General features: G+C 48.3%; 1 protein-coding gene across 5 annotated transcripts in view; it reads right to left on the bottom strand.

Annotated features, from left to right (window-relative positions):
* The window catches only part of LOC307067072 (kunitz-type protease inhibitor 2-like), a 30,928-nt gene extending 7,656 nt beyond the window's left edge, over positions 1-23,272 (bottom strand). For 2 of the 5 annotated variants that reach the window (XM_079724355.1, XM_079724358.1), the window contains exons 1-6: positions 22,954-23,272; positions 8,391-8,561; positions 5,184-5,237; positions 3,801-3,854; positions 3,112-3,273; positions 2,716-2,751 (exon numbers count right to left, since the gene is read on the bottom strand). In XM_079724355.1, coding sequence (XP_079580481.1) covers positions 2,716-2,751; positions 3,112-3,273; positions 3,801-3,854; positions 5,184-5,237; positions 8,391-8,561; positions 22,954-23,059 — 583 coding nt within the window. In that variant the 5' untranslated portion in view covers positions 23,060-23,272. Of the gene's footprint in view, positions 1-714; positions 1,394-2,715; positions 2,752-3,111; positions 3,274-3,800; positions 3,855-5,183; positions 5,238-8,390; positions 8,562-22,953 lie in introns of those variants that run through there. The other 3 variants (XM_079724357.1, XM_079724356.1, XM_079724359.1) reach the window with 3 other exon arrangements.
* Between the last annotated feature and the right edge of the window lie 1,016 nt (positions 23,273-24,288).

The raw sequence follows: 24,288 nt of genomic DNA, 5'->3' as shown, positions 1-24,288 counted from the left end.
GGCTACTCTTCGTTGCGGTGCGTGGACTTCTTGTTGTGGTGGCTTCTCTTGTTGTGGAGCACAGGCTCTACGCATGCAGGCTTCGGTAGTTGTGGCTCACGGGCTCTAGAGCGCAAGCTCAGTAGTTGTGGCACATGGGCTTAGTTGCTCCACGGTATGTGGGATCTTCCTGGACCCGGGATCAACAAACCTGTGTCCCCTGCATTGGCAGGCGGATTCTTAACCACTGCGCCACCAGGGAAGTCCCTAAGACCAACATTTTAAAAAGTGAAATAGAGTAAGAAAATATCAGAGCTTACCACAGGTGGTAAGGCTAAGTGTTGTTTGGTGAAACTTTATGGGCACTCAGTTGGAATATAAGATGCATTTCATTCAAGAAGATCTGAAAGATGCTATTTTTTTTTTTTTTTTTTTTTTGCGATACGCGGGCCTCTCACTGTTGTGGCCTCTCCCGTTGCAGAGCACAGGCTCCGGACGCGCATGCTCAGCGGCCATGGCTCACGGGCCCAGCCGCTCCGCGGCATGTGGGATCTTCCCGGACCGGGGCACGAACCCGTGTCCCCTGCATCGGCAGGCGGACTCCCAACCACTGCGCCACCAGGGAAGCCCTGAAAGATGCTATATTTTTAAGAAGTCTGTTTCTGGAATGGGACATCTCATGTAGTGTCCTGTCGTAACTTTGGTAGAGTTTAAATTAGCATTCCCACAAAGAAAGAAAGCACATACTGAAATTTATTTTAAAAGGGAAGGCCATTTTTATTAAACTTGTACCTTTTACTTTCTTCCTTTCAGAATCCTAATTTAAAAAACTTACGTTTCTGCTGACTTTAAAAAAAAACCAGAAAACAAACAGAGGAAACTATTAAAACATCACTTTTGTGACGGCAAAGGAGGCAATAGGATTCAACATAAGCTAAGAAAACTATACCTGGAGCAAAGAAATAAATCGAAGAGGAACCCACTCCGATCTAGGGCTAGAACATCTGCAACGTGCACAGCCCTTCATTAAGAGAAATTCCAAAGCAAACCCATCCTGGGAGACCAGGGAGCAGCCCTCTTACCTTCTGGATTAACAACCAGGCCAAAAGCCCTAATGATCGCACAAATACAGACAAATCACTCTATTTGAAAAAGCACACACGTGTTCGACACTTGTCTCTCCTCCCTTCGCAGATTCTCTTCATTAACAGGGGGTTGAGGAGGGCAGCCCCTTGGCGACAGGGAATTCACAGGACGTAAGTGTTCTTGACCAGGTGCTCCTTGTCGTCCCCAGAGCTCCAGACAGTACGGAGGGTGCGCTCCTGGTTCCTCCGCGCCACCCTGATCAGGCAGGCCACGGAGGCTCCCAGCAAGAGGAACAGGACCATCACGAACAGCCCTGCCAGGACCACCACTGTGGATGAGAGAGAGGCCTCAGAACCAGCAGGACGAGGCGGGCCATAGCCAGAGTGTCCACGTGGGTTTGGGAGGAGGACCAGCAGCCCTTGGGCCAGACGTCCCCCCACCCCAACCCAGAAGGCTCTGGAGAACAGACACTGCTTGACAGAAGTCCTCAAGGAGAGTCCCTACAGTCCTGAGAAGTAGGTTCCTGAGAAAAGGAGGTGCTATGCCATGTGCACATAGACAGAGTGGCTACTCGTGTTCCTCCTTTTTGAACAAAAAATCCCCACTTCAACTCTGTACTACCCTGCCACCTCTCTGGGTCAATCTGCACAGGAAAAGCACACATCTCTGGTGTGTGTGTGCAAACACCACCACCCCCAACCAGCCACAGAGAGAGATGTGGCCCTGCAGTTGGCCGGGGTGGCTGCCTGTGGAATGACGGAAGGGCAGAGGCACGGGTATATTCGGAGCAGGGCCGGGAGGGGATCCTCATGCTCTCAACTGCCCAGGTAGATTTAATAGTGGTTGCCCCACTGCAGTCCCACTGGTCAGTTAAGATGCTTTTTCTTCAGGTGGGGCTCCACCTAAGGAATGTGGCCTCCTATGGCAGCTACCCAGCTCCCTCTCCCCACTTGGATGCAGAATTGGACAGGGTCAATTCACTCTCCATCTCCAACCCTCCAGATCCCTATGCCTGGCAAACCAGGTTCCAGCTTCATTTCTCTTCTAAAGCAGAGCAGACACACAGGCCAGGCCTGGACTCCTTAACAGGGAAACAGGTGGAAAGAGGCCAAACCAGTGTGGCAGGTCTTTTGTGCAAACACTACCATCCATGATTCAGGCTCAGAATCAGAAACAAAAGCTAGAGGAGGCCTAGCCTCCTTGTCAGACCAGACTGCTTGGGAACAACAGCACTGGCTGGGGCCATGCTCCACCCACACATGGCAAGGGCTTTCCACCCTCCTTTGTTATCACCCATGACCAACTCTCTACACCCCATGGCAGTAAAGTTCCCCCTCAAAATCTGGAGTTAGTCCCAGGCCTGAGTGCAGCAGATCCCACACACCTAAAACTAGGAGGTGTCCCCCAGTCACCCCGAGGCTGCCTAGGCAGAGACGGCCTCACTCCTAACCCGTTTATGTACACTGTACAATGGGACAAACATCCACCACATGTTCCAAGCTGCCTGGCCATTCTCGTGCAGAAACACGACTTTCTAACAAAACGATGTTTACAGTGAAGGATGATGTGTCCGAGACGACACGAGCCTGCAGAAAACACAGCTGAGCTTAGTCAAGGCAGGCAGGTGGAGGGGGGCAAGGGGCCGTTTACCTTTAGTGCGGGGCAGGGCAGGATACAACTGCTTGCCTGGAAGAAAACACACAACCCTGAGGTCAGCTTTCAGCCCTCCTCCCCTCACAGCTGCAGCCACCTGAGGATCCCCCTCAGCCCTGGGCCTTCACGCTCTTTCTGAACGACTTCTTCCAGCTCCTCTGAGGGTTCTGAGACCTTGCCACCCCAGTAGGGACCTAGGACACGTGCGCCCAATAGCTGGGGCCAAAGCCCACCCCTTTCCCCACCAGGGAGCCAGAGAAGACTAAGGGCAGAGTCCAAATGACAGCATTTGCAAGGCCTTCATTTTAGGGATGAGGAAAGGGACTGGTGTCCTCTCAGGAGGGTTCATCTGCCCACGGTTGTTTCTTGGATTTAGGAGTCAGGCAGACTCACCGAAGCAGCGCTGCATGCACTCCTCCTTGGAGAGGTAGCTGTTTTTATTGCCCCGGCATCCGCCGTAGATGAAGTTATCACAAGAGTTCTTCTCGGCATTAAAGTACCAGCGTGGGAAGGATGCGCGGCAAGGCCCAGTGATGGCCTTGGCAGTGCAGTGCTCTGGGAGTGAGACAGCCCAAGGGATACAATTAGCAGGGCCCAGGAGAGGTGAATGGAGCTACAATGCTCCCAAGCAGTCATATGGCTGCCAGCCAATGGGGAAAACCTCTCTGTTAAAAGAAACTTGGCCATTACAGACGTGGCCATTCTGGCCCACATTTTCAGGTATCTTTCTCTTTATGGCCAGACTACACTGTTATGGAGGTTATTCTATGTCAGTCACTGTTGTAGGCTCTACATGTGTTAACTCGGTCTCTGAACCTTCAGAGAGGTCTCGACTAGGCCCCTCATTTCATAGTCAGGGACTCTGAGGCAGAGCTACAGTATCCCGCCCACAGCGCGCAGCTGGTGGGAGGCGGAGGGCCTGCTGTGGCACATCCTGCTTCCTGCTGCCCCAGGGCATTCTCATGAGTCCTAACACCTGGGAAAGGTCGGGAAGCCCTGCTCTACAATACCCTTCATGGAAATCCTCAAGTGTGTCTCAATTCCCAATTAAGTAAGAAAACATGTTTTTTTAAAAGGTATACCTTCATAGTTGAAAATATCACTGGACAGGTCATCAGAATCCTGCCTTCTGGGAACTGAAACACAAACATCCGTGTCAGGGAGGCTGGAATGGACACAGGACACGTCGCCTAGCTGGGGCTGAGTCTAAAGGGGCCCACCGAGGGGGCGTAGACACTCTGGCACCTGGAAGGGAGTGGAGCCCCCCTCTGTGGGCAGCTTTGCTCCATCACCTCCCAGTCCTAATGGGCTCTACGGCACACACAGAATGAATGCTGGATGGGGAAGCCTGCCTGTCACCTCAGGGGTTACTATGGAAAGTAATCCCAGCCACAGTTTCTGGGGTGATGAGGAAGACCAGAGGTGTCCACTCTCTGACACAGGGAGGAGGGTCCCTTATTCTCTTGGGGGAATTTTCTTCTGAAACAGGACAGAAACCAGAGTTATGATGCCGGTGCCCCATGGCTCTGGATGACCTTGCAGAGGCCAGCCTGGGAATAAGCAATGAACCCAGGCAAAGCAATGGTCAGGACAGTCACAGGATTCCTAGCCTAGCAAAACGGGAAAGTGACTTTAACCTAACTCTCAGCATTCTGCAAATCCACTGAACTAACAAATGCTCACTCTCATGTGGGTGCTGAGGTCAGAGTCAAAGGACCAGAATCAAGACTGCAACCAGTGTGTGGCCAGTGGCTGACTGGGGGCCATCCTCAAATGGGGTAGGGGCGGACTCCCTCCCTCCACAGCAGGTCTCGCCCGGAAGAACCCACTGCCTGGGGACTGGCCTTTGGGAAAGCTGGACTGGACTTCCCAGTGCATCTGAACCACTCACCCCCGGCTCCTGATGCAGAGGCCTTTAAGCATAAAGGAGGAATGGGGCAGCTGCTGTCAGCACTACAAAGCAAGCTAACACAAAGCTCCAGGTCAAGGACTGCAGTGGGGATGGAGGCAGGGGTGGCAGAAGACAGAGGACTCTTAGCACAGGGAGGGAGACGGACAGCAAGGACGACACGGAGCAAAGGAGATACAGCAAGCAAGGAGGTGGGATAGGGCAGTGAAGACAGCACGAAGGCTGAGGCCAGGGGACTGGAAGCCAGCCCAAAGCGGGGGAAGGGGTCTGAGCCACATGCAGCAGTAGCCACAATCCCTTATCCCCCAGGAGGAAGCTGAGGTCAGCCAGGAAGCACTGTAGAATCCCTCAGCCCTCTTGGCTGCTGAACTCCCCAGCGGAAGGATGCTGGCCAGGAGCCGGAAGCTGGCAGCCCAGGCAGAGCCCCTGTTCGCCAGTTGTGAGTAAACAGAACCAGGAGGTGGAAGCCCTTGTACAATGCCCAAATTACAAATGTCCTTTCACATTAGCCATCTGCATGGCCCTCATTCCATCCGGGGTCTTTTTAAGAACCTACCACTTGGGACAGAGGAATCTGCTCCATTCCTGGACAGATCATGGATGGTGTTTACTACAAGAGGACAAAGAAAGAGCACAGTGACAAAGTGTACCTCCAAGATTGCCTGGTGAAACAAAACAAGCTGTATCCCTGAGGAGGCTTGGGCCTGTGTGCCTCTCACAGCGACTCCCATTTCTCCTTTATGTGGGCCCTTCAGTGCACATGCTGGACCACAAACCTGCCAGAACTTGGAAAATAAGGAACCAAGACTGCCCTTGTGGGTTAAATTTTAAGATCAACCAGCTGGGAATCAGAGCAAAGACGTGTCAAATGACATTATAAAAAGACAGAATGGCTTCCAGGGCCAAATAACCTGTTGAACTGTATTAACTCCCAATGAATTAAAAAAGTGAAGGCCGTGGGACTTCCCTGCTGGCGCAGTGGATAAGACTATGTGCTCCCCAGTGGTTAAGAACCCGCCTGCCAATGCAGGGGACACAGGTTCGAGCCCTGGTCCGGGAACATCCCACATGCCACGGAGCAACTAAGCCCGTGCACCACAATTACTGAGCCTGCACTCTAGAGCCCGTGAGGCACAACTACTGAGCCCGCGTGCCACAACTACTGAAGCCCATGTGCCTAGAGCCCGTGCTCCGCAACAAAGAGAAGCCACCGCAATGAGAAGCCCGTGCACTGCAATGAAGAGTAGCCCCCACTCGACACAACTAGAGAAAGCCCGTGCAGCAATGAAGACCCAATGAAGCCAAAAATAAATAAATAAGTAAGTAAATAAATAAATTTATTTAAAAAAAAAGATACAGGTGCATTAAAAAAAATGACTACGCACTCCCAATGCAGGGGGCCTGGGTTCAATCCTTGGTCAGGGAACTAGATCCCACATGCATGCTGCAACTAAGAATTCGCAGGCCACAACTAAGGAGCCCCGCGTGCCGCAACTACGAAGCCCACCTGCCGCAACTAAAAAGCCTGCCTGTTGCAACTAAGGAGCCCACGTGCTGCAACGAAGACCCGGCACAACCAAATAAATAAATAAACAAATATTTTTTAAAAAGTGAAGGGTGTGCTCAGCACTGTGAATGTACTTCATGCTACTAAACTGTGCACTAAAAAATGGTTAAATGCTAAATTTTATGTTATGTATATATATATATATCTTTTTTTTTTTTTTCGTGGTACGTGGGCCTCTCACTGTTGTGGCCTCTCCCGTTGCGGAGCACAAGCTCTGTACATGCAGGCTCAGCGGCCATGGCTCACAGGCCCAGCCGCTCCGTGGCATGTGGGATCCTCCCGGACTGGGGCACGAACCCGTGTCCCCTGCATCAGCAGGTGGACTCTCAACCACCGCACAACCAGGGAAGCCCATGTTATGTATATTTTATCTTGCACACACACAAAGCTAAGAGGGTGGGTGGAAATGCAAAAAAGGGAGCGCTGGCAGGGTCCAGGAGGGAGGAACCCTCCCCTGTGCAGAGGCATGGGGCTGGCCTAACCTGATGCCATTACACGTTCCCATCACAAAACAGCTCCCCCAGTTCTGCCTCTCCCCTCATCAAGCAATGTTCTGGGAATGTCGCTGAGAGGTTTGCCTACACACACTAAGGGTGCAGGCACAGGGACAGAAGTGTCTGGTCCCTTTGGTGGTTCTGGTTCTCATTATAATTAATTAATAAACTGGCATTCTCATTATCATTTGGCTCCCCACAGAGCTTGCCTGCCTGGGAGAAAATATGTTGCCAAAGAGAACGCCCCAGGAGCTGTGCAGTGCAGCCACGCTCGGGTGCCAGCAAATGAGCTTTCCGGGACCTCAAGGCTGGGGCCAGACTCTGGCTTGACCTCTAAGAAGATAGTTGTCTGTCTTCTCCCAGCAAAACACTACACCCTGTGGCTCCTTACAGAGACATGCCTCCTTAATGCCCACTGTCCACTGCTTGTGTTCTTAAAACTTAACTTTCCCCCTGAGAAACCAAGGAGTAACCAGAACGGAATGTACATTTGCTACTGTCAACTCCTGATTGGACCACAGCTGATAGCGGAAAACCGCATACAATAAATGGTATTTTTCTCCATCACCATCTGGTAAGGTTGCCAGTTGCCCCCCCACCCCCGCCCCAAAAGTGAGGAACTCATCTGTACAATCCAAAACTAATACCAGCCACCTCGGCTCTCCAAACACTTGTTGAGCGCCTGCCGGGCACTGGGCACACAAAGATCAATAAAATGTTCCTCAAGGCACTCAGTCACTGCTGGGCTTGTGTGTCTGCGCATTATGTTTTAAACCTCACTTCACAGCCAAGACCACTGTTGTCTTCCTCTCTTTACACACAACTTTAATAAGCTTATCTGATTTCTGAATGCAGAGTTCAAAGCCAAGAGAGATTACAGCCAGTGCGGTGAGCACTGAGGGCACCAGCACATCCTGACACAGAATCATAATCCAGAGTCCAAACATTGACACCAAGCTGTCGGGAGAGGATGCAAGAAGTCCCGTAACAATGTTAAGGAAATCGCCAATGAAAATCTTTGACAGTTTGGCTGGCCCAATCAGCGGCCCTCTGCAACACCTAGGAAGGATCAGGCGCCAGAGGGCCAATATCGCACTGCCATCAGGTCTCAAGGAGTCCCTCGAGGCTCCGTTCAGAGCCAGTGCACACTGTTGTGGGGCTTTACGTTTTTATTTACACTGGGACGCTCTCAGGGTCAACAGTATCTTGATTCCACAGAATCCCTCACGAAAGCTGAGAGAAGGATGGGTTCCAGAAGTATGTTCTAGTTTTAACTTGATTCATAACTTGGCTGGCTGGGTGAGCTCCTCAAGTCATTTGTCCCAAAGGTAAAAATAACCCAAATGCCCAGGAAGCAAGGGGGGCAGCCCGTCTGAGTAGACCTGGAGGACTCTGCTCATACCAGGCCTGGCGTGGGACCTGCTCTCAGTAGTGGGAGAAGGGAAGTTGGGGAGAAGACGCAGTCATGTCACCCCTCCCCTGGCTTCAGTCTGCGGCCTACTCTCCCCTTTCTGGGAAGAGGAGGGAGGGTACCGCTGTGAAACCACCGTGTGGGCGACCTTCACACTGTGCCTGTTTCTTCTGCTTTTAAAAACATCTCCCAGTTTCAGCAGTGAAGAACTGGCAAAGAGCAAAAGGCAGCTATGTCCCAATTAATAAAGTGTCTCTAGATAATAAAACTTCCCCAACAGAACTGTCTTACCTGTGACACCAGCACACTTTGCAAGACACTCCTCCTTGGTCATGTAGTTATTGTCATTCCCTCCACAGCCTCCATACACAAACTGCTGGCAGGATCCATCAGTGACATTGTACCACCACCTAGGGATGGAGGCCCGGCATTTTCCCACACTCTTCGAAACTCGGCAAAAATCTAAAATACAACCAACCAGAGACCAGTTAGCTTGGCAGGGCAATTCTGGCAAGACAGAACATGCACAGACCTGTAGGAGAAGGCCCACAGCTTTCCAGAGCCCCAAGAGGAGAACCAGAGCCTTAAGTTGCAGCACAGTTCCTCTGTGAACTGTTTCTGAAGTGTTGCCATCAGGCTTACCTAGTGATTCCTTCTTTGTATAGGAAGGCATCGTCTAACAACAAAGACACCAACCCACCAGACTGAACTGAATTTCAGTTGCGTGTTAATTTGTCCCTGCCTCCATTATCAAACACACAGACATCCAGTATAGAAAAAGGACTTTCAAAGGCAAAAAAATAGACTGCAGGACCCTTCTGGATATGTTCCCATCAAACTGGGCCAAGGGGAGCTTAGCACTGAAAGGGCAGAGCTGGGACTTCCCTGGTGGTGCAGTGATTAAGGATATACCTGCCAATGCAGGGGACATGGGTTCGAGCCGTGGTCTGGGAAGATCCCACATGTCACGGAGCAACTAAGCCTGTGCACCACAACTACTGAGCCTGCGCTCTAGAGTCCACGAGCCAAAACTACTGAGCCCACGTGCCACAACTACTGAGCCCACATGCCACAACTACTGAAGTCCACACGCCTAGAGCCCGTGCTCCACAACAAAGAGAAGCCAGCGGGCATCCCTGGTGGCGCAGTGGTTGAGAGTCTGCCTGACGATGCAGGGGACATGGGTTTGTGCCCTGGTCCGGGAAGATCCCACATGCCGTGGAGAGGCTGGGCCCGTGAGCCATGGCTTCAGAGCCTGTGCGGCAGGAGCCTGTGCTCCTCAATAGGAGAGGCCACAACTGTGAGAGGCCCGCGTACCGAAAAAAAAAATTCAAAAAAGTCAAAATACTATACTTCGGTAGACCCAGCTTAAAATCAAAATGAACCAAAATGCAGAGCATGACTTATTTCTTGACACCCCGTTTCACTGCCTTCACTAAGCTTGATGCCAGGCACATTCTATGCACGATTTCTAATAGTCACAATAAAACTGTGATTCATGCAGTAACACCCCCACCCCTGCCCTTTACAAAGCAGAACACTGAGGCTTTGGGTAGGTTAAGCTAAGCAAGCAGCAGAGCTGTATATGAATTCAAATTGGTCTGATCAGAGAGCGCAGGCATAAACAAAACGACCCCTTGGATGGAAAGAAAGAAAAAAACCACTATAGTGACGGGCAGTGGGAGAAACATGAAACTGAAGTTGCCTAAAAGCCAAAACATTCCTCAAGGCTTCATCACAACTGGAGGGCTCACCAAGGCCAGGCCCTCTGCTAGGCCTGTTTATGGCGGCACTCAATGACAGGGTCATAGATAGCACCATGCCAAAGAACTGGCCAAGGCGGAGGGGAATCGGTTGGACAATTTTCAGGAAGTTATTCCTCAATAAATAACTGTTCTTATTAAGAGATGACAAAATGATATACTGGTCTCAGAATAGTTTTGGAAAACAATCATGAAAAATATGTTTCAAGTTCTATTTCTGTGCTCACAAATGCTAGTGCAAAATTAAATACGTTCTATACGTTTTCAAAACAGAATAAGAAAAACAGGGAAAAGCTGAAGGGCACCAAATTTGGATACACTTGCTTCAGAATATGGAAACATGGAATTCCTGACTTTAGGAAACAGTAACATTCTCTTGGAAAGTATTAAAAATGGTTAAAATCACACAATATCTGACATATGAACCTAAATTACAAAACCCTGGCAGGCATTTTGAACATCGGCTATTACAAAATTGCCCGACAGACTGGTCTTTGTCATAGAAAACAGGTTTCTCTGGTTCTAAAGTTGCTTGAGGTTTTTTTTTTAATTTTTATTTCTTTATTTATTTTTGGCTGCGTTGGGTCTTCATTGCTGCATGCAGGCACTCTGTAGTTGCGGCGAGCGCGGACTACTCTTCGTTGCAGTGTGCGCACTTCTCATTGCGGTGGCTTCTCTTGTTGCGGAACTCGGGCTCCAAGGTGCGCGGGCTTCAGTAGCCATGGATCGCGGGCTCTAGAGCGCAGGTTCAGTAGTTGTGGTGCACAGGCTTAGTTGCTCCGGAGCATGTGGGATCTTCCCAGACCACGATCAAACCCGTGTCCCCTGCATTGGCAGGGGGATGCTTAACCACCGCTCCACCAGGGAAGTCCCTTGATACACTTTTTACTCCCGTGGGTGCTATAAACTGAAGAACACCAACTTCTTGCCTCACTGTATACTAATAAGAAAGCCCTGGATCACCTCACAAGCTTGGAGCCACTCATGAAATGGTCCTTCTCCTCCCCCCATCTGTTTTCTATAGAGTGAAGGTCAGTAAACTTCTTTTTATGATGGGCCAAATAGTAAACACAGGCAGAATAGTGTGAACTCATGCACAGCAATGGGAAAAATTATGAGTGTTCCGTGACCTTTAAAACGAAAAACTGTGGGCTATAAATGTATAGAATAATAAAAAAAAATAAAACAAAATGAATATTTATTTAGTACACTATAAGTTAAAACATCAGAAACTTGAGAATTGGGGCTTCCTTGGTGGTGCAGTGGTTAAGAATCCGCCTGCCAATGCAGGGGACACGGGTTCGATCCCTGGTCCGGGAAGATCCCACATGCCACAGAGCAACTGTGCGCCACAACTACTGAAGCCTGCGCACCTAGAGCCCGTGCTCCGCAACAGGAGAAGCCACCGCAATGAGAAGCCCGCGCGCAGCAACAGACCCAACACAGCCAAAAATAAATAAATAAAATACATAAGTTTATTGAAGAAAAAAAAAGAAACTTGAGAATCGAAGTGTTTAATCTTCTTTGTACATAATTAAGTCACCAAGAGTAGCCTGAGCAGTGCTTGTGAATGTCTTTACTCATATAACTCATGATACACAGCAAGCATCTTTTCAGTTCGCCTTAGTGAAGTGTCACACCTCTTTCTAGGTTTGAATCAGCTTCCAACATTTTATCCTTTGCCCTTTCAATGACACAAAATTGCTGAGAGTTGCTTGACTTTTTCTGGAAGTTTCTGCCAGCGTCACTTCCACTGGATCATCCTTTTATTGTCACAACTACTTTCCTCATTTCTGTCGATAAGCTCCTCTGGCTGCATAACCCCTCTCAAATGGCAAGCAGTGTCAACATTCCCACAGTTAACTCATTCTTCTATCACTCCATTTATGTTCAATTGGAATTTCACTTCCAGTGTTATCACTTCTTCTCTGTGCTACACTTTGGTGGTTTTTTTGGCCAACTTCCTCTAGTGATTAACCATTTTTGTAAACTGTCACGTATACTGGGAAACAAGGAAGCAACACAACTACATGCTTTGCTGTGTATGAAGTGAGTAACAGATGTGCAGTGACCAATCACTATGCATATGTGTAATTTCCCCAATGATTTGTGACTGAAGAGCTAGTAGCTGAAACTTGTGCTGTACCCAAGTACTCACAGCTAATATATTGTAGTAACTGAAATTTGTGCATGTTGAAAACTGTGCAAAGCAAGGACTGCCTTTCTTTAAAGTTTCATGGGTCACCTAGCCTAACTATTCACCTCTGTCATGGTAGCATGAAAGCAGCCTAAGGCAATATGTAAATGAACGACCATGGCTGTCATTCCAATAAAAATTCATTTCATATAATTTTTACGCCTTAAAATAGTCTTTTGACCTTTTTCAACTATTAAAAAAACGCAAAAGCCATACTTAGCGTGGAGGCCATATGTAGGCAGTGACTACGAGCTGCACTTTGCCAATCACTTCTTTAGAGAGTGTTGCTAAAAACACCCTGCTCAGATTTTCCACACCCCCCCACCCCGTCATATCACAGAACTCAGCCCTTCCTACAGGTGTGGTCAGATGCTATCACATAGACTCCTAGGGCTCACATTTCTATGACAACACTGATCACCCCTTTCTCAGGTTAATCCTTTGCCAAAAATGCTGCAGCACACCCTTCCATCACTAAAAGCAGCTCTATTCTTTTCATTAAAGCCACTTAGAATTCTAAGGATAATGGCCAAGGGAAATGATTTGCTACAATAATCCTCAGACATCTGAAAATACTATTTTATACAAAAAAATAGGAGAGAATACACTTCACTCCTCAGTATCAAAAAGTAAACAAGAAGAATCAATTAATTCAAGAGTTTCAAAGAACAGGGGCAACTACTGCCATATCCACAAAGGGCTTGGTGCGCACAGACCTACAACAGCTGAAAATTCACCACCAGAACACCCTGTTCGTGCTAGTGAAATAACTTGTGAGACATCCGCATAATCGAATACTCAGAGCTGTTTAAAATAGACAACTGGGGCTTCCCTGGTGGTGCAGTGGTTGAGAGTCCGCCTGCCGATGCAGGGGACATGGGTTCGTCCCCTGGTCCGGGAAGATCCCACATGCCGCGGAGCGGCTCGACCCGAGAGCCATGGCCGCTAAGCCTGCGTGTCCAGAGGCTGTGCTGCGCAACGGGAGAGGCCACAACAGTGAGAGGCCCGCATTGTGCAAAAAAAAAAAAAGACAACTACGTATGTGCTGGTATAGAAAAGTGTCTGAGAGAAGAACAGCAAAAGAATGGTTTACATATTATGATTCCTTTTTAAATTTTTAATTTAGATATGAATCTACCTTTAGCGAAAGAGACTAAAGGAGGGAGAAGCTTTTCCAGTTTTTCTTTTCCATGTGTATCTTTTAGTACAATTTGAGTATTCTAATTTTGTGAATGCATTACTTGTATTTTCTTTAAGGGTTTTATCTGGAGAGTGGATTATTGTCATCCCTTTTGTTTGCTTAAATTTTTCAGTTAAATATTTCATGGTAAATAAAACTGAATGTACTAAATTCCCTAGTATCCTGAACAGTAGTAAGCAACAAGTGTTTGGTGAATAGCTAATATATGTAAATAGGGCGATCATATAATTTATCCTCCAGATTAAGACACTTTTCAGAGTGAGAAGGGGTATTCTTTTTTTGGTGTGTGTGTGGTACGCGGGCCTCTCACTGTTGTGGCCTCTCCCGAAGCCCACAAAGGGGTATTCTTAATAGTTACCGTGGGAAACACAGTGGCATAAATTGGAACCCTCCAAGGTAAACTGAGCTGAGTAGCCATCCTACATAGAAGGTACACGCTGGGAATGTAGTCCTTGACCTCCAGGGGTTTACAATTAAGTTAGAGGGCCTCCCTGGTGGGGCAGTGGTTGAGAGTCCACCTGCTGATGCAGGGGACATGGGTTCGTGCCGCAGTCCGGGAAGATCCCACATGCCGCAGAGCGGTTGGGCCCGTGAGCCATGGCCGCTAAGCCTGCGCGTCCGGAGCCTGTGCTCCGAGTGGGAGAGGCCACAACAGTGAGAGGCCCGCGTACCGAAAAAAAAACAAAAAACAATTAAGTTAGAGCCACAAGACTGGCTTGGATAGAAGAAGAATAGAAAGAAAATCACACAAGGTAAAATATTATAATCACACCCTAAATTCAAAGGGCTTGTAAGCCACACAAGGTACAAAGGAAATGAGCAAAGGCTCTGGTATAGGGAAGTGACACAATAAGGAAGAGTCACTTGGCAAAAGTGTGTAGGACAGATGAGAGGACAGGGCCTGTAGGAAGCTGTTCTGGTAAAGGACCAGTGTGTGCAGGAATTCCTGGCTGCCTCTTACTAGCCCACTGTTTTGGGGTGGGGATGGGAGGCAGCTTTCCTAACCTCCCTGCCCACCCATTTCCTCATTCATAATAAGGGAACAATAATACATGCAACAAAAATGTATAAACCTCTCAATAAAGCTGGAAAATGTATAAACCCAGTATTCTTCAATTCGGCAAGCCCCATATTCTCTGATCTAGGCCTGGCTAATCAAAAAAAAGTACAGATTTTAGAGGCTTAGAGTATCGAAATCAGGCTCTTGGGAGGCTTAGGAAGATAAGGCAAAGCTCTGATTATAGACCTATCATATCTGTGACATAATTGGAAATATGTATTTGGTCCCTCCCTGCCTGCCCTTCCTGATACAGAGCTCCTAAAACCCTTGTAATTTCCTGAGAGCTGGAGCATGTTCTAGTATTTGTTCTTTGACCCACGTTTCTGACACAAGAACTAAAACCCTGGCGATCTCTGGAGTAATACGATTGTCTTTTTGTATGCCAATGAGATGATAGTGGCTGGGGGAGCCCTAGAAAGCTTCAGGGTGGGGGCTGGGGGAATTCCCTGGCGGTCCAGAGGGTAGGACTCCTCGCTTTAACTGCAGAGGGCCCGGGTTCAGTCCCTGGTTGGTGAACTAAGATCCTGCAAGTCTTGTGGCACGGCCAAAAAAGAAAAAAAAGGATGGGGGCTGGTTGTCAGAAAAACCAAGGCAAGATTAAAGGGTTGGAACTTTCAGCCCCACCCCCTATTCTCCGGGGAGGGGAGAGCGGTGGAATACTGAGTTAATAATCAATCATGCCTATGTGATGAAGCTTCCATAAAATACCCCAACTGAAGGGGTTAGGAGAGCTTCTGGGATGGTGAACACATCCACATGCCAAAAGGGTGGCTCACCCCAAACTCCACAAGGACAGAAGCTTCTACACTTGAGAACCCTTCCAAACCTGTCTTCATTTAGCTGTTGATTTGTATCCTTTATAATAAACTGGTAAACGTGTTACCCTGAGTTCTGTGAGCCACTCTAGCCAATTGGATCCAAGGGGGTCATGGCAACCCTTGATTTATAGCAGGTTGGTGAAAATGACAGGGGACAACCTCGGACTTTGACTGGCATTTGAGGGGGGAGAGGGAGTCTTGTGAGACTGAGCCCCTAACCTACAGGATCTGTGCTCACTCCCTGCGGTTTCAGAATTGAGTTAAATTGCCAAACACCCAATCCGTGTCTGCTGAGAACTGCTTGATGTGGAAAAACCCACACATCTTGTATCAGAAATATTCTCTGTAGTAAACAGGAGTTTCCTCTTTAAAATTCCTTCAGGTTACAGTGAAATCTGAAATGTCAGCAAGAGAACTAACTTGAGGACATTATAAATACAACTCAGCCCAAGTTGAAGTGAAGGCCTCTCTGTGTGATTTGTACCCATTCTGGATCTACTTAGTATAAAAATGTTTTTTGACAAGTTTGTTAGCAATAAGTCCCATTTTGTGGCACCTAGATTTTTGTTTCCTGCTGTGGAATGCACCATTTATTAATCTTGAGGTTATCTTGACCATGGCCTGTCTGGGAAAGGGCATTTGCTCAATGTAATTTGAATTCACTGGTGAGTAATCAAGTGGGGAGATTCAGCTGGCTTTCCCTCCATAGGTCCCATTGAGTTAAATTCTGTGGACTTGCAGATGCATTTCTTAAAAACAATTCAAATGGAAGGGACTTCTCTGACACAGGGACCAATCATTAAGAGTGTTGTGAAAATTAAAGGCGTTTTTTACTCCATTACAAGAGCTTAAAACATTTGGCACAGAGCTTTGAATAAGTAGTAGATATTATATTTTTATGAAGACCAGACTACTGTAGGAACAGTGGGAATGAAGATAAAGAGAAGGATGACACATTTCACAAGTGAGTCCAACGGAATGTGGTGACCGACAGGATAGAGGGGAAATGGAAAACCAAGGTACAAACTCAAGTCAGTGAGTCGATCAAACCAACTCAACCATCACTCCTTCCCTTTGTTTTTCTGCTGTGCAACCACCTGCCGTGCCTGAAGACACAAAATTCCTTATCTTCACCTACAGTAAGACAATGGCAGACTATCACACAGATCAAAGTCCTGCAACACTACAGTATCAGGAGATTAAGAGGTCGGAGACAAGAAAATAAGAAAAATTATGCCTTGGTTACCCATTTGGACTTCAAGTTATCTTTTCACCGAGCAATGAGAGAATATTAAAGCTCTGTGTCAGTGAAGAGGTACTGAATACCAGGGAGGCCGATATTCAAGGCTCCTTTAATTCTACTGTGCCAAATTCCAAGTTGACATTTATTTTACAGTCAGTCTTATTTCAAGGTGACCTATAAATCCAGCTATTTTGCTTAGTTGCATAGGTTCTACATACTTGAAGCCTTCTGTTTCCAGTACAGAAAGCTACTAACTACCCACATCTTCTAGGTTCTGGTGCCTGGAAGTTGTCATTATTAGGATAAGTCATTCAGAAACTTTAAAATAACCCCTAGGTATTTATGAGGAAAGAACATCTACAATGACAAATCCAACTTAAATTATAAGGCTCATAAAATCTTGTTGTTTCAGATATATAATCTTGGCATTTTAGATATAAAATATTTAGATATAAAGGTTTACATTCCATAAACTATCAGCACAATGCAAACCACCACTCCTAGCCACTGTCACCTCATACTCATCACTCAAGCAGGACTATAAATTCTACCCTTACCTAAATTCATAACTAGAATCACAGTGCTCCATCTGAATAATTTGTAAGGAAGGGCCTCCTTGGTGGCGCAGTAGTTAGGAATCCGGTTGCCAGTGCAGTGGACACGGGTTCGAGCCCTGATCCGGGAAGATCCCACATGCCGCGGAGCAACTAAGCCCGTGCGCCACAACTACTGAGCCTGCGCTCTAGAGCCTGTGAGGTACAACTACTGAGCTCATGTGCCACAACTACCGAAGCCAGTACGCCTAGAGCCCGTGCTCTGCAACAAGAGAAGCCACCGCAATGAGAAGCCCGCTCACCGCAACTAGAGAAAGCCCGCGGGCAGCAACAAAGACCCAACGCAGCCAAAAACAAACAAACAAACAAACAAATTTTAGAAAAAGGTCCTAAATGTTAAAAAAAAAAAAAATTTGTAAGGAAACAGTTTCAAAGTCTTTCATGGAATTGTCTGTTAATTCACATTCAGGGGTTCTTAACCTTTTTTGAAAAATGGACCATTTTCAGAAACTGATTACAGCTAACGGACCCTCTACCTAGAGCAATGTTACTCAACCTTTTTTTCCATTATCACCCCACCCCAGGAGCCTTTGTAGACGTGTTTTTCCTAAGCACCACACTAAATTTCAATACCACAGACATATAGCTATCTATGTAGCCCTTTGAGAGCCCTTATAATAGCTATATTATATAGCTATATATTATTTCATCCCCACCCCCACCCCGAACATGTCCTAGACTCTAAATGACTGACCCTGGAATAAACACGGACAAAGTACCACATATGAACTCAGGAACTTAGATTACAGGGCTTCTGAGGCCAGGGAGCTAGGCCCCCATTGGTGAGATCTATCTCAAACACTTGCCCTCATTTCTAAAATGGCTTTCCAATCATGAAAAATGTGCTTCAAATAAACTTCAAAGTAACTAACTCCAAAGTTCCTGGGCCTCAGCATCCAAGTTCCAGCACTCCTTCATAAGTTTTCAAAAAGGTCTTGTCAGAAACAAGTGAAATGACATTTGTGACCAGGATCACACAAGGACATCCATAATCCACACACTAATGCTCCTGGGGTCATTTGCAAATTCCTCATTAGTCATGTGACCAATGGGCCACCAAGGCCTCCTGGGGTTAAGTCATTTCAGTGTGACCCCTTCAGGGTTCTCTCCTGCCTCACATGAATCACAAGCTACCTCATCCCTTATTTGGCCTGTCAGTCTCAGGACATGGCAAACAGAGGTTTGGCTGCCTGGCCAGCTACCTGAAGACAAGCCTGAATGTTGCAAATGACTCTGGGGATAGGTAAAATGAGAAACAGGTTGGGGGCTGGCTTTCTCTATTACAGGCTGACTTCTCAAATACTGACCAGGGCAAAGGAATGTTTCTGGTGGCAAGGGTCCACTTTCCCTCAGTGGACCTAAAGGCAAGCCCCTCAGTGTTCTTCAGGTATAGTCACCATTTGAGCCTCAGAGGCCATCGGCAGGCGGACTCTCAACCACTGCGCCACCAGGGAAGCCCACTTTTTTCTTTTTTTTAAATTGAAGTATAGTTGATCTACAATGTTTCAAGGTATACAACAAAGTGATTCAGTTTTATATATATATGTATCTTTTTCAGATTGTTGTCCATTATAGGTTATTACAAGATAGTGAATATAGTTCCCTGTGATATACAGTAGGTCCTTGTTGTTTAGTTTATATATAGTAGTGTGTAGCTGTTAATCCCAAATTCCTAATTTATCCCTCCCCCCACCTTACTTTTCTTTATAGTACTCATCACCAAGTCATCTATTCATTGTTCATTTATTTATTGTATTATCTTCTTCTCATTACAATGTAACTGCCATGGATTGGGGCGGGAGGGTGTCATCCGTTTCATTCAGTGCTTTGTTTCCAGGGCCTAAAACTGTGCCTGGCACTTGGCAGGTGTTCAAAAAAATGTGCTGCATAAATATTTCAAACTGTCCTGGAACTAAACAGTCTTGCCTGCGAGTTAAACAAGTGCCTTTTCTGTGAAGGACAAGAATACTACGAGATGCTACTTTGGAGAACTCCCAGCTGATCACCAACACCAGCTGCACTTTCCATCTTATCTGTCATCTTCTCTTTGGCTACTCAGTTTACAACTATCTATGGGGGTGAGGAGAAGAAAAAGGAGTGGTGACTAATAACATGCTTCTTGGAGATTTACTGGGAAGTTCACTCTTTCAGTCAAAGTTCTGGGGAAACTAATTAATCGAAGAGGTTGATGCTCATGGAAGATCACTTCAAAGTGTGGTGGAGGCTCTCACATGAATGCTGCTGCACTTGTCTCCAGTGGAAATTCCCAAGAACAATCAACAAAGGGCTATGAGCGAAGGAACCATTTCCACAAGTTCTGATGCATAAGTTATTGGCAGCAGGAACTACACTTAACTGACCACTCCTAAAAGGAATTTCTGAGGTTCTATTCTGAAAAGGAATATATTATCTGCCCTTGTATTGATCGAAATTATATATTTGGGGGCACTCCAAATACCAGGACTTATCACCTGAGAAGAGATTAGAAAGTCATGCACATTTGTGGCCACCTGATAAAGGGTGTTCCCTAACAACAATAACACACATACACACACTCACTGCACTGTACAATTTATAAGTAGCTATTATGTTTTATCTACCTTTGTTTCCTAAATGGGGCATACTCTTAACATGGGAGTCACCACTCTAATGCTTAGAAGATACAGAGGGCCGGCGAAGTGAATAAATACAGGCTGAGAAAGACAGTCTTCTTTGACCTTCCCAAAAGAAGTACTTGGTGCCACCCCATGGGTGCTATGTGGGAACACTGGACTGGCACCGCCAGATCTTCAGATTTTTCAGGCAAAGCCAAAAATAAAAATATTTCATAAAAAATTCTCAATCCTAGAAACTGTACAAGTCACATAAAGCCTGTTTGAGGCCTGCTGGGAACAGCCAGTTTATAATCTCTACATGCTTCCATGCAGACTGGCACTTTTCCTGAATGCTACGAACACCTGAACACCCACAGAAGTATCAGCTTTCCCCCACCTCCATCTGCAAAGGTCTGGAGTCAGGACACTTTGCCAAGCCTCCAAATGTCCACTATATCCCACACCCCTTCCTATCTGCCCTCCACCACCCAGTGCCTCACCAACATTGTCAGTCTCCAGACCATGTGACTCTCCTATCACTTGCTTATCACCACATCAGCCCCAGACTCCAGTTACCCTTCATCACCATACATCCTGTTTTGTCTGCATCTCCCTTCCCCCAACTCCTGGAGTCTCTGATACTCATGGCCTAACTTAAGCAAAATCTCTCAGTTCTTCAATCTCTTCTCTGAACATTCTTGTCACTTTCTTACTCTAACTGAACCCAGCTCTCCCCTGAAGATATAGCTTCTCTTGTGCCCTTCCAAGTGGGCACTGCTTCTACACCATTCTCCCTCCACCCTCAACACCCAGTTATGAATCTCATCATCAGAGTAAATCGTATCCCACCTTGTGGGTCATTTGCTGATCCAGGTCACTGCTCCTCACTTCTCCATGACTTCAGCTCCTGGCTCACTGTCACTCCCGCTGCTGCTCCCATCATCAGTCTTGGTGATTTCCATATCCAGACAGGCGATCCTCCAACCATCCTGGCCTCTTGGTTCCTAGACCTCCTCTCCTTCAGTGATCTTGCCCTCCCTGCAGCCGCTCCCTCCATGGTCACACCTAGACCTTGTCTCTATAATTGCAGCCTCTTCAGAACCTCACTTTCATGCATCTCCCTCATTGCCCATTGTATCCTAGCTTCCTAGTCCAGTCTCTTCAAAATCTCAACTCCAACAATCCACTGGCCCTACCACCTTTCCACTACCCCTCAGCCTCCTCATGTCTTCACACAGCTCATTATGATCACCCCCCATACACATTCATTTCACACTTCCCCCCCTCCACCATACTCATCTGGAGGCACCTGTGCTGCTGTGTGTGGCTGGAGAAACACCTCACTCTTAATGGATGACCTTGCTTCCTGAGAAAAATCGAAGCAATCAGAAGGGGTGGAGGGATAAAAACTACCTCCTGCCTCAGATTAAGCTGTTGAAACCTTTCATACAAATACAACTTCAGATAAGCAAGGGCATTAGTTCACCCAGCCAGATAGGAGTACTTCTGAAAGGTCAGTAGGTCCAGCCAGCTGCCGCAGCTGGGGAAGCCACTGGGAACAAACAGAAAAGGCCTCTGCAGCCTGACCTGGCTTTGTCAATTACTATTGTGTGACCTTAGGCAAGATCTGTAACTTCACCACCACGCCAGGTTGTTTCAAGGATTAAGGGATGCACAAGAGCTCAAAGTAAGCAACAGATGTTAGCCCCAAACTCAGTTTTGATAAAGTCCCAGGCCAGGTAACTGGAAGGTATATCCTAACATAATTAATTCCTCTAGAAAAGTCCAGAAGGGCTGACAAATTCTAGTTCAGACCACAAGAATGAGCAACACCTGCATTCCTAACTCCCTGGAGCTGAGTCTCTCCCCACTGGCTCTTAACACTACTCCCCACCCCCCAACTCAATTTTTCCTCTGTGCCTCAGGCATAGGGAAATTAACAGTCTTCAGAAGACACCACAGGCGATGACTTGGTGCACATACATCCTGCTTTCTTTCTTTCCATCCACAATGCTGGCCTATAAAGCTACCTGGCTGCTGCCTATTTTCCCCACTTGGCATCCTCCTCCAGTCCCCCACCTCCCCCGCCCAACACACTCCTGCTCTAGTCACGTTGTCATCTCTTTTCCTCCAATACCACCAAGCTTGCTCCAGCCTCAAGGCCTTTGAACTCCACTACTTCCAATTGGATCCTGAAGCCTCTGGTCGCTGCCACTTGCTCATTCTTCATGTTAGACCTCAGCCGTCACTGTGCTCAGAGACCTCCCCTGACAACCAGAGCTAAAGGGGCCCCCATCATCTTACATCCTCCCTGTTTGTCTACTTCACCCCGTTCAATTACGTCTTAGTAATTTAATACTGTGCTCAGTGCTCTTTATTTGAATGTTTACTCCCTGTCTCTGTCTATCCCACTAGAATATAAGCTCTCTAAGTGCAGGGACCTGGCTTGTCTGAGTCACAACTGTTATCGCTGCTGCCAGCACTGCCCCTGACACATAAACAGAGGCTCAATAAATTTTGCTGAACCAACGAAGTTTTCTTTCAAGAGGTCTATTTTCAAAGCCTCCCTGTGGCTGTCTGAAGCAGTAAGGTTAGACCAACACTTGTTCAAAAGGACCTTTCAGGCCAAACTTCCATAGAGTTTAGAGGTTGAAACTGAGCCTTACCGTCCACCAACCTCTAAGGACCGGGCCAAGGAATCCAAGCCCAGCTTCTCAATGCCAATATTCTTCTTATACCAAGAGGCTCCCCACCCCTTGCACCCTGACAAAGTTTGTTCCCCCCAACACTTTTGCTTTGCTTTTCCTTCCTTTGGATATCACTGAGAAACACCCTTCTTCTTGGAGGCATTCTGCTGCAACTGAACCAGAAAGGTTTCTCACGAGGCTACTGTCCAATATCCAAAAAGGTGGGGGCGAGGGCTTCTTTCCTGAGGCTCAAACGGCCACCGGGTCACCGAATCCAAGCCCCACCCGCTGCGGCTGGCCTCCCTGGGCTTTCTTGGAACTTTTCTCTGCCAGGAAGAGGCTGGTCTTCTGTTCGGCCCCTCACCTCCTTCCTGCCACTCTTCTTGGTCAACAGCGCTAGTCTCCTCCCTCATCCACAGGAAACTTTTCCCAGCCCGGGCTCCTCCGCCTGTCCTCACTCCCAAGGGCTCCCAAACCTCTTTCCCAAGGTTCAGTCTAGCTACACACCCTGAGCTTCACCAAGTCGCCCCCAACTTCTTCCCCCGCCAATTCTCCCCGCTCAGACCCTGCCCAGGGCCTCCTCAGACCCCCACTTACCCCCTCGACCCCGCCCCTAACGCCCCGCCTTCGGCCTCTCAGCCCTCCACAGCTCCCAGGAGACCCGCCCGGGCCCTCACCGTGGACGCCACGTTCTCCGTCGGCCGCCTCAGCCCCGGAGAGGAGCAGCGATGCCAGCAGGGCGAGGAGCGCCCAGGACCGCCTCAGCCCACAGAGCTGCGCCATGACGGGCTCCACCGATCCGCCCAAGCGAGGCCTCGAGCTGCTCGCCGTTGGGGTCTCGCGATCAGGTGCGGGAAGACCCTTGCCGCGCACGCGCACTGGAGCGTGTCGCGTTCAGGTGCGCGCGTCCCCTCGCCACACAGGAAGAATCTGGGAAGCACCTTTCTCGGTCCTTTGGTGTGCAGACACTCTGCCTCCTGCGCCCACGATGCTTTAGTTCGCTCCTCGCTTGCCCCGGACTCCCCCCACCCTTCAGAACCCCGCCACACCCCGCCCCAGACGCTCCGTGGGCTCCAGAGATAATGGCGGCTGCCTCGAAGCTGCTACGGAAGGTGGAAAGCCAGGGAAGGGGCGGGGCGCACCTGGCGAGGCGGGACGCGTTAGAGCGCAGGCGCAGGGATCAGGCACCTGAGCGGCCGTCCTCCTCCCTGGGCGCACCTGGGTCCGCCCCTGGCACGGGGTAAAGGGGTGGGACTTGCGTTGGCTCCGCCCCAGTGGGGCTTAGCCCGCGGGCCGGCGCTCGCAGGTTGAACCTCGGGGCTCTGGCTGCCCTTGCGTGTGGGCTTGTTGACCACGTCCGAGCACCTTCGCTCTTGGATTGGGCCTCTGGGTGGGAGGAGAGGTCGCAGACGTGCTCATACCGGAAACCTGTGGTTTTTGCCCATCTTGCTTCAGCCTTCCGTTGAGGGCGAGGGGTTTATTCTTCCTAAATTCCAGAGTTCACTGAGCGCCTACCCAGAGGTGACCACGCCAGAGTGGTCCCTGCATCACCAGACAGGAACAGCCCAGCGCAGTTATGACAGAAGCATAGGGCAGAGTGATTATGGATGAGACAGCGCAAGCACAGGCTGAGTGATCAGAGGCTGCGTGGTGGAAGACCTGGGAGCCCAGACAAGTTCCCCATTCAGCCTGAGAGAGGGCCAGGGAGGGCTCCCAGAGGAGGTCATAGACCCATGAATGAACAAGAGCCCCAGACTCTGCCTCCACAGTTCCTAGTACTTAGATGAAGACAGATAATTGACCAGAGGAGGATAGGTGTCAGGGCTGTGATGGGGAAGCACAGGCAGAGTAATCAGACCTGAAAGGAGGAAAACCCAGAGGAGGCATCTAACCAGCTTCCGGGCCAGGGGGCGCTTCCTGGAAGAGGGATATATGAGCTGAATCTCGAAAAGAGGATAGAGTAGGGCAGGCATAGGAGTAGCCAACAGGATAATTAAAATAAGTATATTATT

Source organism: Hyperoodon ampullatus (assembly GCF_949752795.1).
Source record: "Hyperoodon ampullatus genome assembly, chromosome: 18".
Lineage (NCBI taxonomy): Eukaryota > Metazoa > Chordata > Mammalia > Artiodactyla > Ziphiidae > Hyperoodon > Hyperoodon ampullatus.
The sequence above is the reverse complement of the archived record's forward strand: the minus strand, read 5'-3'. Positions and strand labels throughout refer to the sequence as shown.